Raw genomic sequence first — 17,634 nt, 5'->3', positions numbered from 1 at the left:
CCTTTTTTTAAACTGGAGGATAGAATCCATGTTTACTGATATGTTGCATAATAACTTCAGTAGAAGGGAGTGCTTAACTTGATTATGATGTTAATATCTCTCCTTTATGTTTCAGGTACAGCAGTTGCAAGGAGTTTACAGTTTACAGGAACAGCACTTCTGGACTTTATGTTCTGACGTTTATGTTGGGACCTTGAAATTAATAGTAGCACCTGATGCTGATGCTAGGTGGATTTTAAGCCAAACACATAATATTTTTACTCAGGTATGTCTTTTTGACTAACTTCTTTTAAGGGTCTTAACATTTTTTATAACTAGTAGTTTTAAAAATATTTACAAGGCCAATGTGAGAGGATGGCTTGAGGCTAGGATTTTTAGATCAGTGTGGGCAACATAGTGAGACCCCGTCTCTACAAAACATAAAATCAGCTGGGCATGGTGGCATGCGCCTATAGTCCCAGCTGCTTGGGAGGCTGAGGCAGAAGGGTTGCTGGAGCCCAAGAGTTTGAGGCTGCAGTGGATTATGATCCAGTTGCACTCCAGCCTGGGCCACAGAGCAAGACCCTGTCTCAAAAAAAAAAAAAATTGCTATTTAACATAATAAATATATATACTACTATAAGGTAAGCATAAAACCACATTTTTGGCTGGGCGCGGTGGCTTACACCTGTAATCCCAGTGCTTTGGGAGGCTGAGGCAGGTGGATCATGAGGTCAGGAGATCGAGACCATCCTGGCTAACACGGTGAAACCCCGTCTCTCTACTAAAAATACAAAAAATCAGCCGGGCATGGTGACGGGCGACTGTGGTCCCAGCTACTCGGGAGGCTGAGGCAGGAGAATGGCGTGAACCCAGGAGGCAGAGCTTGCAGTGAGCCGAGATCATGGCCACTGCACTCCAGCCTGGGCGACAGAGCAAGACTCGGTCTCGAAGAAAAAAGAAAACCACATTTTTTTTTTCCAACCACAGAGTCAAGTTTGGGAAATACCTATTTTAGTTAATATTCTTCAGGAATAGAAAGATAGTTCCTATATGCTCATCATTGTAGTTATTTGAGTTCCTTCAAGAAAAAGTATATTATCCTTTACTGCACATTTCTTATAAGATATGTTAGGTACTATTTGAAGCCAAGAATTGTAAAACAGTGTTTGGAATAAGAATAAGTGGCTTTAGCTGAAAGCAGACTGTTAAGTTTTTTGTGTGACAGCAAAACTATGGTCACCTACTGAGTGATTTAATAACTTTATATGCTGTTGAGTTTTTCTTAATAATGCATTTGGAATCATGAATTAGTCAGTGCATGGTCTACAACCAAATTATTTCAGTTAAGGCTCATGCCATCATGAGTTAACATAGCTATGTAACTGACAAAGACTGATTACTGTGGTATGTATTGTGTATATACTGGGAGAATAAGAAGGTCATGTCAGTAACATCTAAGAAAGAGGTAGAGAGAATATAAATTCTGTTCTCAGTCTAGTTTGCTAGAAACACTTGGCAAAAAACCCTAGACATTGATACCACTGTCAGAATCATCTAACACAGCGGTCCCCAACCATTTTGGCACCAGGGACCTGCTTTGTGGAAGACAATTTTTCCGTGAACAGGGGTTGGAAGTGGTGGTGGGAGGGATGGTTTTGGGATGAAACTGTTCCACCTCAGATCATTAGGCATTAGATTCTCATAAAGATCACACAGCCTAGATACCTCGCATGTGCAGTTCCTATGAGAATCTCATGCCACAGTTCACCCGGCACTCACCACTGTGAGTGGCCTCATTCCTAACACCATGGACGAGTACTGGTCCATGGCCCAGGGGTTAGGGACCCCTGATCTAACACATAGATCTAATGAAGAAACAGGTTCCATGTGTTAAAAATCTGTGGTTGAAACTGACATTATATTCCTCCTGATTTGATACCATGGGGAATACAGAACATGAGCTATGTGGTACTCCTACCAAAAACGTTTCACTTGAATCTAACCATGAGCAAACATCCAGACAAATACAGCTCGTGAGAGCCTCCACAAGGCTGTTAACTTGTATTCTTTTAAAAAGTGTCAGTGTCATGAAAGGAGAAAAAGGTAGGGGATAATTCTAGATTAGAGGAAACTTCACAATTAAATGCAATGTATGGTACTTGATTGAATCTTGGACTGGGGAAAAAAAGCAACCACAAAGGAAAGTATTGGATAATCAAAGAAATTTGATTATGGACTGTAGTAGTTCATTTAATTGTATGGGTGGTTAAATTTCTTGGATGTGATAATGATATTGTGGTATAGAAGACTGTTCTTAATTCTTAGGAGATTCATGTTGAAGGATTTAATGGCAAAGTATCCAGATGTTTAATTTTCAAATGTTTTGGCAAAAATAAAAAAATTGCATATAAATATATATGTAGAGAGATGAAGCAAGCATGGTAAAATATTAACAATTGGTAAATATAGCTGAAGGGTTCACAGGTATTTATTGTACTATTATTTTGACTTCAATTTTTTTCAAAATAGGCCAGGCGTGGTGGCTCCCACCTGTGATCCCAGTGCTTTGGGAGGCCAGGGTGGGCAGATCACCTGAGGTCAGGAGTTTAAGATCAGCCTCACCAACATGGTGAAACCCCGTCTCTACTAAAAATACAAAAATTAGCTGGGTATGGTGGTGCATGCCTGTAATCCCAGTCACTCGGGAGGTTGAGGCAGGAGAATCGCTTGAACCTAGGAGGCAGAGGTTGCAGTGAGCTGAGAGCATGCCATTGCACCCCAGCCTGGGTGACAGAGTGAGACTCCGTCTCAAAAAAAAAAAAAAAGTTTTTTCCAAAATAAAAAGTTGAAAAATAAAAACCTTGGTGGTGCCTCATTGCCATCCAGGTAAAGCCCAGACTTTTTAGCATGAACCAACAGACTTTTAAAGTCTGTCTCCTGCTTTTCATTGCCATGTACTTTATATTCCAAACCCACCAGACTGTTTACTTTTCTGTGAGGGACAAAAATCCTACTCTAACTTAAAGATCCAATGCAATTGTTACTTTCTCTCTTTGAAGCCTTAAGTGTCCCACAAAGCAGAATTACTTTATCCTATGTCATACATATCACATTGTACAACTTGTGTGCAAGTTCCTACCAGCTGTCATGATTTTGCATTCCCAGTGCTTAGACGAGTATATATGTATAATGAATTTGTTATATAAACATTTTAAAAACTGTATTTGATTAAAGCCATCTTTATATATGCTAAGTATGGAAAAATATTGTTGGGTTCCCATTGGTCTTTTTTAACCACAAGTTCAAAAAGATCTTAATGAGATCTAAAATCTTTCTGATAAAGAGAAATGTGTCATTAGGTCCCTTTGGGAATAAATTAATGAAATAATCTTATGTATAATTAGGATTTACTCCAGTGCTAATCTTATGTGTAATCAAGACATACACTACTACAAAACAGTATGAGGGTACCACTTATTTATTTCAGAATTTTAACAACTAGGTGTCTTTCTTAACAGACACTGTAAGTCTATATCATGACATTCATAATGAAGCATGCAAGACCTTCACAATGTGTCTGAATCGTTCTTACACCTTCTACATGTTTCAGGGACAACAAGATAACCAGGCTAGCAGTAATGTTTCTTTTCACTGACATTTCCAGATTATTTTTCCCTCCTTTACCTTGAATTTTCTCCTAGATATGCAATGTCCTTTCACCCTCATAGTGTGAGCTCCTGTTGAATTCTAGGACACCCCATATTCTCCTAAGACTTTGGCACTTACTCACAATTTGCCCTCTGAAAAGGAATGCAATTTCTAGTTTTAGAAATGTGCAAGCAGCTGTGTCCGGGCTTAGGAACTGCTGAAGTTGTCATTCAAGTGGAAGGAGGTTCTTCCGGTAACTTTAGAAATTTTGGCTTTTAAAATGGCTGAAATTGAAAGTTTATTCAGCTGTTTCTTTGGTTTTGGAAACTGAATTTGAGCTTTGAATATTTTAAGCCCTGAAAAAATATTTTAAGCCTTTTTATCACCCAAGGTCAAGTCCACTTTATTTCATTCCTTGCAGAGACCAGGGATTCTTTGAGACTTGCAGTGAAGGTGGCTCAATACATTTTTCCTAGGGGAGAGGGGAGTCACCCTACTAATGACTTTCATTCCTACATTTAGTGATTTTAAAATTGTTTTATGATCACTGCTTTAGTTCTGACTTATGCAAATTGAAATTTTCATGAATTTATTTTCCTTTTCTGCATATACCCTAGTAATACATGGTCCTTATGCGATTAGTATATGCCAAGGCTTGCAGGAGCATTTTTATTTTATGAAATGAAATTTAAATTTAAAAAAATTTTAATCTTAAATTACGTCTTATAAATTTTACCTATCAAAAATAAGAAAACTCAAATTGCTCCCTTTTTGATCACATAGATGCTTCAGGTGTATTTCTTATAGACAGATTCAAAATACTGGTGGCCTTAGTTCCAAAATACCAAACGAAGGATTTTTTTCAATAATAAGTTATAGCTTTTGGTTTATTACATTTTTAGGTATCTTTCTTATAGCCAGTCTTAAATTAGAATGTAAGTGATAGTTTTTGGTTAAAAATTGTTTTGTTAAAACTTTTATAAGGATAACTTTAAACTGAGAAGACCAATATCTAAAAGTTGGAGAATTATAACTTTTGATTTTGTTAATAAAACTATAGTTTTGTGACTATATCTTAGGCATTATCCTTTTTAATTTCATTTTCCAGAGTTACCAATTAATCTTTAACTGCTAAAGAAGTTGGCTTGCTGTACGTGAATATAAACTAATGCAAGTGGATTGCTAAAAGCCACTTCAGTACTTAGAGTGCTTTGGGATTAAGTGACAATACAGTTTTTAAAGTACCAGGTTTTCTGTTGACATAGGAAAAGTCCTCTCCCTCTTTTTCCCCTTGAACTAATTTTTTTTTTAATGAGTTATCATTTGGGAATTGATAAAATGGAGAGTTTACCTTTTGTGTTTAGTGTACAAACAGCAAAAAAAAAAAAATGGGATACTAGATTAGGAAGGCAATTAACATCTTATGTTTTAAATTGGCCAATAGTATTTGTTAATTTTTTTAAATAGCACACTTCACAATCATAACTGTAATCCTAAAAATTGTAATATACTTTTTTGTTAGAAATAATGTTTGAAGAAAACATATTAAAGAAACATGTAGAAATATGTTTGAAGAAAAATCTAGAATACGCCTGGGGTTTATTACCATTATCAGTTCCACAAAACACAAAAGATGGTCTCGCCTAATACATATTTACTCCTTGATAGAACTTCTACCTTTATTTCTTCCATCTTTTCTACTCTTTTGCCTTTCCCACTTGTGCCTGATAAGTCCTAAGCCCCCAACTTCCTGCTTCAGCTTTTTGTGCTCTATTCTCTGTCCTCAAAATAGAAGTTAACACTGATACTCAGGAAGGAACCAAAAAGCCTCCTCACAAGTCCAAGTAAGAGTGCCCCAAGTTTCAGAAACTTTCTACCTCCGTAAACTCTCCTAGGATCATTATCCCTTCCTGTGGCTTTATCTAACTTTGCTCTGTCTGCTTGAGGGAGGGGGTATGGAGTAGGAGAAAGTGGATTACTATTTTTCCACCTTTCCTTTTTTTTTCTTTTAAGCTTTTGGTCAAGGGCTTTAATGTTTCCTAAGTATTGATTTTGGTTGCCTGCTGTGCAGTTTTTCCTTATCCATCTTCCCATTATCTTTCTTCATCATTTGTACTTGAAGTCCGCCAGAATCTGACCTCCTTTGGAGGTTGGAGAGAACAACCACAGGTTGTGAGGCCAACAGATCCCTAGGTTTATTGTTTTTAAGTAATCCACATGATTTAAGTGTTCACTGGTTGATGAATAGTGGTGGAAGTAATAACAGCACCGGCAGCTAGTATTTATTGAGAGTTCATCATGTGCCAAGTACTGTGATCGGTACCTAACATATTAAATGAGCCTCAAAAGACAATTTACAGAAAAAAAAACCCACACTCAAGTTACTGTTATTGACTTGTAATTTAGTCAGTTACTCATTATTTTGCTAACTGAAATGATTTAGGTTTCACAACGAAGAGTAAGGCAATTTTTCAAGACTTCATTTTAAAGGGATAAAGGATGAATATATGTTCAGTTGAAATAATTTTCTATAGTCATATTCCTGTTTATTTCTCTAAAATTTTTACTTCTGATTTGTTATCCTTTCTACAACAATAAGTATGTATTGAAGATATTCTAAGCCTATGGCACCAGGTTAACATTTATTTTCTTAGGAGCATAAAAGTGTTCAAAATAGGTGCCTTTCCCATTTATAAAAATGTTGACTGGAGTATGGTTTGTACATTATTCTCAGGATATGCAATGAGTACTATATGGTTTTCACATTTTAAGGACCTGTCAGCCAGCCTCTGGCTCCTGGTCCCATTCTAGGGGTAGAATTTATGATGAACCTGAGGAGTGTTTTCATCTGTTGGAGTGTCTGTCATGTCTTTGTGATGTGAATAAACTATAGAAAACTTAGTTTGCTTTCAGGGAGTAGGTGACTTGCCATAGGATTCTTCTACTTTTCTCTTTACTTTAAAGGAAACTAGAGGAGGAAAATGAGAATCTGTAAAACTTGAAGCTGTCCTCATCGGGCCAGATGGGTAAAGCAAAATGACTTTTTTTTTTTCTTTTTTTTTTTCTGTTAGACTGAGCTTTTGTGGAAAGCTGTAAGGCCTCAGGGGAAGGATATCAGCTTGAGTAATTAACTCATGATTATGCAAAGATAATTTACCTAGCCTCTTTGTTTTTCCTTTCTTTTTTATTGCCTTGGGCTACTTCATTTTTTATTACCATCTTCTCTGTGTTAGGGCTAGGAGTAAGGAAAATGACAGAGACAATAAAAAGAGCCCAACTTGTTTTGCCCATTTTGCTTTCACTAACAATGTTGTTGAAAAATAAAAGAAATTAAGACCATTTGTTTGAACAATATTTGTTTCCTCTTATGGTTTGATATATAAGAATTTTTAAAGAGTTCCTAAGTACAGTCATTTCAGGTGTCATCTGGATAATGTCAGATCATATAATTTAATCAATCATAATAATTTGTTTGTGATAGCCTTTTATAAGTGCCTGGTATATAGCAAGGATTTATTGAATATCTGTCAAATATTGGATGAATATGTAACAATTGTGTGAGATTAGTAGGGTTTGTGTTTATCAATGCTTTTAAAATAAGAAAAAATCAAGTTTGATTTTAATTTGTAACTCAAGAACATACAGATACTAAATTCTGTCTTTTTTTTCTGCCACATCATCTTAACTGAGGAGAGGATGCTATTAAATATATTTTTCTTAAGTTTGAATAACAGAGCTTTAACTTTCCACAAGAAGGCCTTTTATTAAAAAAAAAAAAAAAAAGGAGAAGCACCAGCAAAATTAAAATATGTTTCTTTTGCTGACAAGCTTCTAGAGCCTGCAAGCCTTTTATCCATTTGAGTAGTTCCTGAATCCTTTCAAGCACTCAGTATTGTACAGAGCCCTCCTACCTGAATTCTAGAAAAAAAGCCAAGCTAGAAAACAGTGCTTTGAGGAGTCCAGAAATTACTGTAAGAAGGTAGTGCTAATAGATTTTTTCCCCACTCTGGTTTTTTCCTATTAAATATTCCAATTTACCTTTTATTCTGTGGTACTGAGAAGAAAGGGCTTATTGTGACTGATGAGTTCCTTTAATTAAAAATAGATCATTTTGGGTTGAAAGAAGGAAATTAGTAGAATTTCAGTTAATTCAACAAATACTTATTGATCACTTACTGTGTGCTGGCTCCCACTTGAGGTTCTAGGAGTCAGCAATGTAAAAAAGAAGACCAAATCCTTTATCTTGGAGACATTATATTATAGTGAGAGGTCAACAATAAACAATAAACACTGTGAATAAGCTGTATAATACATCACAAGGTGATAAGTGTACTGGGAGTGCTGAGGTATTTACCAGCTCTTGTACCAAACTTAATTTTTTTCTTTAGCCTTTGGGGATTTCAGTTTTCAGAGAGGAGTAAGAACTAGCAGAGGAGACTGAGAAAGACTGATAAGTGAGGTAAAAGGGCAGCCAGTGAATATTCTCTGGAAGCCAAAAGGGATGTATATATATATATATATATATATATATATATATATATATATATATATATATAGGCAGGAGTGACTATCTGTATTATTGCTGATAGGTGAAGTAGGAAGAAGAGGCCTGAGAATTGGATATTAATGTGAGCGATGTGGAAGTGACCTGGACAAACAGTTTTGGGGAAGTGTTGGGAAACAAAAGATTGGTTGAAATGAGTTCAAGAGAGAAGTGAGAAAAAGGATTTTAGACAGCAAATATGGATAACTCTTTTGAGGCTTTTTGCTGTAAAGAAGAGTGGAGATTGGGAGCCCAGAAGGGGATGTAGGGCTAAGTAAAGATTTTTGTTGTTGTTGTTTTTTTGTTTTAAATAGCTTTAGGGGGTACAAGTGCAGTTTTGTTTCTAGGATATATTGCATAGTAGTGAAGTTTGGGCTTTTAGTGCAACTATCCCCTGAATAGTGTACATTGTACCCAAAAGATAATTTCTCATGAGGTTTCTTCAAAGATAGAAACAGCTACAGTGTGTTTGTATGCTAATAGAAGTGATCCAGTTGAGAGGGAGTAAATTGATAATACAGAAGATATTGGGGAGAATTTAGAGAGCAGTGTCCTTGAGTAGCAAGTTCATATCCAACAGAAGAGAGAACTTAGAGTGCAAAATAATTCCAATAGGTGGTTATACTTGCTAAATTGTTTACTAATCATTTATCACAGGAGGATTTAGACAGGGTTGATGTATCAATTTCAACTAGGAGCCAACCAGTCAAGCATCATGGTGTCCTCTAACAGAGTAATTGTAGAAGGGGAACTGCATTTTTCTAAGTATTACCTGGATATCTGGATAGGGTGTGTGACTGTTAACATGGCTCTTTTTTTTTTTTTTTTTTTTTGTAGGGGTAAATGGGGATTCTTTTTTGTAGCTTATGAATATATTTGTTTCTGAAATAATTCTTTTTTTTTAAAAAAAGTGAGATTTGTAAAAGAAAAGAACTACTTTCCTGAAATGTGTAGGGTGTTATTAGCTTGTTAGATTTTCTAACTTTTTTTTTCTTACTTTTCAGGCTGGAGTGAGACAGCTCTACGTACAGATTGACTTTGCAGCCATGTAGTGAATGGAAGGAAATTATGCACCTTTTATGGACCAAATTTTTCTGGTACTGTACGATCCAAAACATTGTACCCAGCTTTTTAAAAGAGAGAAATTATCACTACAACTCCCGAGCACTAAGTAGACTGGGTAGAGTCAGCCGTTTATGCTCTGTGGGGAGTTCACAGCTAAGGGATCAAATTTAAGAGGATATCTCCTGGAGTTTTGGTCTTTTCTTTTGTGCTCTTTCCTCCAAATCTTTTTGACTTCTGAGGTTTTTGGCTTAGGGTGTTGATTTGTCCTTCTTTCTTTCTTTTTTTGTTTTTGTTTTCTGTTTGTTTGTTTGTTTTCATGTTGAATGTCCACACCACCATCCTCTCATCCCAGCCACTAAGAATTTCAGATTGTGGGCCTCCAGTCTTCTGGAATGTCTTCACTGAAGCTGCTGGAAACCACTGCTTTCATTCCCACAAAACCAGTGTTACTTTTTTTAAAAAAAGAAAGAAATTGGAAATCTGTTCTATACGTAATGTCACAATTGTTGACGTTCTTCAGTATAATCGTGTTTGTAAAATTGTTTGTACCTTGCAAACTTATGAACCAAACCATATTGGGTTTTCAAAGTGCCTTTGTATCCAAAAATGTATTTGCCAGCATAGAAATGTACCATCAAGTGTCATGTATGTTTTATTTTTATTTTTATTTTTTATTTTTTGAGATGGAGTCTTGCTCTGTCGCCAGGCTGGAGTGCAGTGGCGTGATCTCAGCTCACTGCAACCTCCGCCTCCCGGGTTCAAGCTATTCTCCTGCCTCAGCCTCCTGAGTAGCTGGGACTACAGGCGCATGCCACCACGCCCAGCTAATTTTTGCATTTTTAGTAGAGACGAGGTTTCACCATGTTGGCCAGGATGGTCTTGATCTCTTGACCTAGTGATCTGCCCGCCTCAGCCTCCCAAAGTGCTGGGATTACAGGTGTGAGCCACCACGCCCGGCTATGTATTTTTTTTTTTTTAATGAATATTCTGTAATCTGTATAAAACAAGACTATTGCTAGTAATGTATACAAATTGTCTTTTTGTGTACTTCCAGCATAGGTTTGGATATATGAACATTTTTCTTTTATTGTTTTATCTTTACAGAAAATAAAAGGTGTTAATTTGCTTTTTAAAACAAATTTAATTATCACATTTTAAATTACTTTGTGGACTGTGTTTTCAAAACTTTGCAAATTCATCTGTTACACAGAAAATTTTGACTTAAAACATCTGCTGAATTCCAAATTTCTGTAAAAGCTACTGTATCTGTGATAAACTTTCCTATATCTTTCCTTGCCATTTCTATGGATTTTATAATGAAAGAAAAAGGCATTGGAGACTGAAGGCAGAAATGGTTGTGACAGTGCTGTTTGGCTTTTTCATTCTTCAAATGCCAAGTCATCCACTTTGTTTTCCTGTTTAGGCTTTGCACAAATACAATTGCTTTCAGGAATCCTAAAGCAGCATTTTATTGAGTTTGAATTATTAAAGGTACAGAGGAAATGTGGTGATGTAGAACTTTTCCTAACAAGTATCTAGGAAGTAAGTGCTAAGTTGATTTTCTAGGTTCTTACGTATTTGAAAAATAAAATTGCAATTTGAGATAAGTGCTTGAGCACTCTACTTAAGTATTCTCTGTGTTTTATGAAGAGAAAATGATCTGATTTTCCCATCATACTTCATTTTACAATACATATTCCCTTTTAACTTTAAAAAATTGTAAATGTGGGAGAAAAAACCCTGCAGGATGGAAATGATGATTAAGAATGTAGATCAATAATAAGTACTTTTTAGTGATGTGGCAGAAATCCCTGTTGATTCTAAGTTTTAGAGTGTCTTTTCCCCTATTTCTGACCTACAACTATAAACTGCTCTCTATTAGGAGAACTAGACCACTTTCTTCATTCTTTTCTAAACTGCTACAGATCGCCATGAACTCTATCAATAGTCTCTTTTCTGCAGGCAAAGTAGTATTTTCTAAACATGTTTGCTTACTGCCAGGTGGTTCGAAATCTATGATTTACTGCAGTAGTATGTGCTTAAAACAACTGTTGAGGTCTTTTAAGTGGGAAAGTTCAAAAGGAAGTGTCCTGATAATGGTACTGGTTTTTCTACAAATATAAGTAGTCATTTAGAAGTTTGCAACCACCACCAAATCTGAGAGAACTCTGGGATATTCTGTGGGTTTTGGCATATTAGATAGAGAAAATGACAGATCTAGATGAAGGGAGATTTTGGATGTGTGCCTTTAAAAAACTGATTATGTATAACTACTGATATTTCACATATGGAGACATTTGAAGACCCAAGTCTGCCTTTCATAGAGCCCTCCATTCCAAGTTTAGTTTTTGTTAAAATATGAATCATTTTATTTGACTGTACTATCAGTACACAAATGCATGAGTATGTTTATATAGTGTTAGACTGATGCGAATTTGCATTTGTTACATGACATTGCCAGCTCATATCATTTAGCAAGTTGGCATTAACATTTATGCTTTAATTAAATGCCAGTATACCTATGTGTGCAGCAGTAAAAAATTAGTGAGAAAAAGCAACTTTTTGTCACTCTTAGGAAATATTTTGTCTTATTAGTGTTCTTGGCACATGTGTATTACTAAAGTAGATAATTCCAATGAGAAATACTACCTGATTATTGTTATAAAATTAATTTACTATGTCCCTGATATTGGGCTCTTACAAAAAACAAACAAAACTTGTATCTGAGTGTAACTTTGCCAATATTTTAAAAGCCAAAATATTCCCTGGACAACAAATTTGTATTGCTCAGGGACAGTTTACCTTGCCTGGTAAACCTTCCCAAACAGATATATAGCTATACTATCTTTGGTTTTGTTTTTTTGGTTTTTTTGTTTGTTTGTTTCTTTTAGATGGAATTTCACTCTTGTCGCCCAGGCTGGAGTTCAATGGCGCAGTCTCAGCTCACTGCAACCTCCGCCTCCCGGGTTCAAGTGATTCTCCTGTCTCAGCTCCCTGAGTAACTGGGATTACAGGTGCACGCCACCACGTCAGGCTAATTTTTGTATTTTTAGCAGAGACGGGGTTTCACCACGTTGGCCAGGGTGGTCTTGGACTCCTGACCTCAGGTCATCCTCCTGCCTCGGCCTCCCAAAGTGCTGAGATTACAGGCGTGAGCCACCGCGCTCAGCCACTAGCTTTGGTTTTTTAAACATAGATTATATTCCTCAAGATGAAGGGCTTAACATACCCACAGCTTCCTCAGTTTGCTAACTCCCCATGCGTCTTTGTGAAGGACAGTATCTAGTTTATCTGTAGGTCAGTGTTCCTTTTGCTGTCATTTCCCTTATATGTGGAATTTGTCAGCATTCCTGAAAACCTACACGTGTTTATCAGTAACCAAAATGCTATGACTTTTTTGCACCTTTGTACAGCAGCCAAATCATGAACTCAAAATGTATTTGATCACAGTTCCATAATGTTTTTACCTACCTACTATGGAATAATCAGTTTTTACAGGGATTATTAATATGGTAGAACCCTGTTATGTAATGCCAAAACTTAAGAACCATATTTACATTGCTTAACACAGAATTTTACATCTAAGCAAGGACTGGCTTTAGAAGCAGTCTAGTTCTACCTCTCATTTTACAGATGAGAAAATCGAAGCCCAGAAAAGCTCTCATTTGCTCAAAGTCACAGAGATAATTAGTGGCAAAGCCAAAAAATTCAGATCTTCTGACTCAAAGTTGAGAGTTCTTTATACTCTATTATGCTGCCTCTCCAATGTAATATTTGCCTTTCTGTAAGTGGGATTAAATATGATTTGTAAATAAAGGACATCTGACCTCCTTTTTTGGTACATTAAGGCACTTTATAAATGGACTTTTATTGTCTCATTTTTTGTATATAATTATTTCCATCATATTCTTTATGGAAGATGTAATTAATTTTAACTTTTTTACTCTTATAAAACCAGTTCCTGACATTTTAAAAAACGATATCTGTAAAATGGATCCTTTTATGAGTGAATTTTTCTGTTAATTGCCCAAGGCTAAATCCAATTTAAGGATTGCTTAGTTTCTTTATTTTGTTTATGGTCCCTGAACTGGTATTTTTTTATAAACCAGGCAAATTCACAGGTCATACCATTTCAGTTTTGTCGTGCTGGCTTCCAGTCACTGGAAAAGCTTTTGCATTTTAAAGATTTTTAGAGCCATGCAAAACTGGGCATTAAATGTTGCATAAAACAAATCTTTTAAGTAAGGTAAAATGTTGAAGTCTTAACCAGAATTCCTAAAACTAATTACTAAAACTGCTATTTCTAACTCTTCATGAAAGCATTACCTTTGGAAAGTTAAACTTTTTTTTTCCTTTCATCACCATCTTTGAAACAAATTATTTTCCAATTCATAAGAACTTTGGTAAAAAAAAAAAAAACAAAAGGAAATTATATGTTTTTCTTTGGACATTCATTGGAAGGCTTGTTGAAGACATGATCCCCCAGAAGCCTTAGTGACCCAGATCTCAACCAGAGACTCAGGATAGCCTCAAATACAGTGAAAGATTATGTATCCAAAAAAAAAAAAAGGAGAAAAGGAGTAGAGAAGGACAGTTCTAGTTAAAGCCAAATGGATGTGAGTCTGACAAGGGTGTCTTTGGTTTATATTTCTTAACTGCAAATTACACAGAAAGCGAGAATGGGGAATAACTTTTATTAAGTATTTATGTGCCAGGCGGTTAGTGTGGCCTTCATGTTATTATATTTAATCCTCAAATTTCTACAAAGGAATAATTTTGCATGATTTTATGATTGACGGAGCATTTTCAAATCTCCTCTAATTCTCATAACATCTCTGTGAGGAAGGAATTTTTATCCTTATTTTACAGATGAGGAAGCTGTTTGGAGATAATTTAAGTGACTTGCCTGGGGAATCTAGCCAGTGGTAGAGCACTGATTAATTAGGTGCTGACATCTGCTCTGCTTTGTGTATGTAATTCAGCAGTGCTTCAAAGATCCAAGAAGTTGTAGCAGATCTCAATACACTCTCCTATAAAATTAGTGAACAATCACCATGACAAAATTGGTATGGGGAACAGTCATTATACATTATTTAGACTCATTCCTTCTTCCAGTGCCCTTAGGCTTATTTCCTGCCTTTACCATTGATCTTAAACTGTGCAGGCTAAAAAGGGGAACCAGAACTCCCTTAAGCACTTTTAAGACTATTTAAAAAATAAAGTTTTGTTGGCATTGAAGAGTAAGCTGCTTAAGGGACTGAATGAAAAGATAGCACCCTCTGTGGCTGTATGAAGAAAGAAACTGAACTTCTACCCAAGAGACCTTAATTTAGTTTATTAGGGAATTATCTTCCCCAAAAGTACAAGTAATTTTGCACTGCAGGAGAATAAGTAGATTTGATTTACATTACATTTTATACGCACCTTTCAAAAGGAAGAAATCTGTTTCATAAATAGTAGTAATCTATGTTTAAACTTAACATTTAATGTTGACTTCTTACAACAGCCTTGAAAATTATTTGTAATTTTGATCATGGTGTTGGAAAGCTTGTAATAAAGAGTATCTTTCTCTTCTGCATCCTTTTATCCTCAAACTTAGCATGGATTCACATGCTCAGTAAATGTTTGGTTAACTAGTGAACATTTTAGATAGTTGTGTCAAAAGTAAGGGTTAGGGATAGGTAAAACCAGTAATTTACTGTTTTTTACGGAAGACATCTCAGCATTTCTTTGGCATTTTTGCACAAATAAATGACTATATATTCACCTTGCCATTATTTTTAAGTATCCCTGTGAGCTGCTCATTCTTTTTCATAATACAGTGAAGGATACAGATGTTATCCATTTTACAAATTGTTGGATCGGAATTTGACAGAATTGGGACTGTGGAACCTGGGTCACTTGAATTTTCTATATTTTGTATGGCCAAATCAGGAACCAGACAGTCTCCATAGTCTCCTTTGTTTTTATGGAAAATTGCCATATTCACATATTTCATTTATCCTAATGTATTGTCATCCAAAACAAAAGAGGTCTTTCTTGAAGGTGCTTTAAAGACATCACTACATGTATTCAATTACTGATTTAAATATTCCCAGAATTATTTTTTACATTTCTCTTTTTCCTCTCAAACACAAAATTTTAGTAGTACCTCCCTCTATTTCTTCACTGATTTTTCATCTGTTTTCATTGTTATTTCCACCATAGAACTTCTACTTTATAATAGCGGGGAAAATTTTTTTTATTTTGCATTTTAATATTTGAATTTTGTGTATGTATCACATACTGTGCTACAGTTAGCCTCAATGAAGATTCTATTTTGAACTAGACATCCTGTCAATAGTTTGTCAAGTAACTTCATTGCTTCCTTTAATAGCAATTCAGTGAAATTTTTTCCCAAGTGATATTTTCCCCCAACTTTTGTGAGTTTGATAAACAGGATGAGTCTTTTATATTGGAAATACTGTGAATGGAAAATTGCCACATCCCTTCTTAGTATATTTTAAACACCCCTACAACACTTTACCTCCCTGCCTTTAGTGGTATTTAAACATATGGCCAAGTTAGTATTTGGGTTTGATTCCTTTGGTGAAGATTAAGGCATCAAGACATTTCTTAAAATGTTTGAGTACAAGGCTAAGTTATAATGTCAACTTTCAAAGACTATGTTGTGACTTGGTTTGAATATGCTGAAGTGAGCAGTTATGATTTGCCCAAGTGCAATACAACAAATCTATAATGTATATTTCACATTTTCTACTTGAACACATTCATGTATATATTTTGTTAAACTTCATATGTATTTAAAAAGAATCATGAACTGTATCAAAATTCTTCCAATAAAATTTGTTTAAAAATCTCTACCTGAATTGTGTCTATCAGTTTGATGAACTGAAACAAACACTGTGAATCTTACAGATATTGGAATAGATTCTAGAGGACTTAAGGAATGAAAGGCAAAGAATGATTCTCAGAGCCAAGAAACGGCAGAACTTATTAGGAGAGAAGAGATGCTAGGAGGTTGGAAGTATCTTTACATTGTGAACAGCCTCATTGTGGCTTAGTCAGCATCTGACCTCATAAACATGTCTCGAAATATTTACTTCCAGATATTTCCATCACTGCCAGATTGTTCTTGCATCTGTTTCTATGGATGACTTCGTCTTATATGATGTGAAGACCAAAACATCTGATGTGAGCCTCCATTATCCTTCCAAATTTTTCCCTCTGATTAGAAGCAATTCTTTTTTAAAATAACTTCTTCCGCAATATCCCAGGCACCACTCATGTCACCTTCCTTCTCAAAGGTATTCTTACCAAAGCAGCTTCTTTACTATCAATCTCTGCCATACTTCAAGGCTTTATCCTCAGCATGTCTGCTGTCAGATTCCTTGTATGTGGTCTACATTTACTGCTTCTACCTCCTTTCTATTTCCTTCACTCCTCCCTATTTTGTAGAAGTTGCTTCAAGGCCATCAGTGGCTTCTTGTCACATTCATGGCAGAACTACCAGCATATCAAATTCAAAATTGAAGAAAACAAATCTTTCCCATTCAATTCTCAACTACCAATTTGTCGGAATTCTTCATAGAATTCTTAGAAAACTAAGCAATGCCTTTATCACCTCCATTTCCTGAATCCCTTATCATAAAATGTCTTTCTTCCTTTGAAATCTTTTCCATTTTTTTCCATTCCCACTGCCCTATTCCAGGATTTCACTGATGACTGAAAGCAGAATCACTTTCCTTGCCCAACTCTAGCCACCTCCATTTCAGCCCCCACCCAAACAATTTTGGCTTTGGCAGGGAGTACAAGGAATTTTTGTTGAATCCAACTTTTGTCCAGGCACTTTTGAAGCATTTGTCCTTTCCTGGCTTCCTGAATGCTGGGAGCTGGCCCCTCTGCATACCTGCTAGATTGAGACTCCCTACCTATCCTGTGTTCTCTGTAATTAGCCTCTGGCCTAATTCTACAGTGGCCTGTCAACATTCCTACGGAACAGCCTCTTCTGTTTACACACTGGGTTAGGAAGTTGTTTGGTACAATACTGCACCGACCAATCTTATGTAGAGTTTTGGCTTTCCTAACCACAGAAGCCACCCCATGTTACAGTGGTCTTGCTTTCCCAGTTTCCACTTGCAGTCCTCTAGCTCAGGAATCTTGAGTGGCTCCCTAATGCTTATCAAGTGTAAACTCTTCTGAACAACTTTCGAAACTTAAATATATTTCTTTCCTCCTTATTAAATCAAACCCTTGATATGGCACCAAACTTTTCATTAGTCTAGAGCAAAAAAACAGCAGAGACAAGGAGCAAGCAGGTTCAATAGATGTAGACAGAATGACAGCAATTTACTACTTTTTTTCATTCTTTCCAAAAAAAAAAAAAAAAAAGAAAC

The 17,634-nt window shown here is 35.8% G+C and overlaps 1 protein-coding gene across 1 annotated transcript in view; it reads left to right on the top strand.

The window, feature by feature from the left end:
- SLC30A7 (solute carrier family 30 member 7) overlaps positions 1 to 16,101 on the top strand; it is an 85,462-nt gene extending 69,361 nt beyond the window's left edge. Inside the window, exons 10-11 of the mRNA XM_030824986.1 lie at positions 116 to 265; positions 9,178 to 16,101. Of these exons, the coding sequence (XP_030680846.1) occupies positions 116 to 265; positions 9,178 to 9,225 (198 nt within the window). The 3' untranslated portion in view covers positions 9,226 to 16,101. The remainder of the gene's footprint in view (positions 1 to 115; positions 266 to 9,177) is intronic.
- The last annotated feature ends 1,533 nt before the right edge of the window (positions 16,102 to 17,634 follow it).

The sequence above is a fragment of the Nomascus leucogenys genome, chromosome 12 (assembly GCF_006542625.1).
Source record: "Nomascus leucogenys isolate Asia chromosome 12, Asia_NLE_v1, whole genome shotgun sequence".
In the NCBI taxonomy this organism is placed as follows: Eukaryota; Metazoa; Chordata; class Mammalia; order Primates; family Hylobatidae; genus Nomascus; species Nomascus leucogenys.
This window is presented reverse-complemented; position numbering and strand designations above follow the sequence as displayed.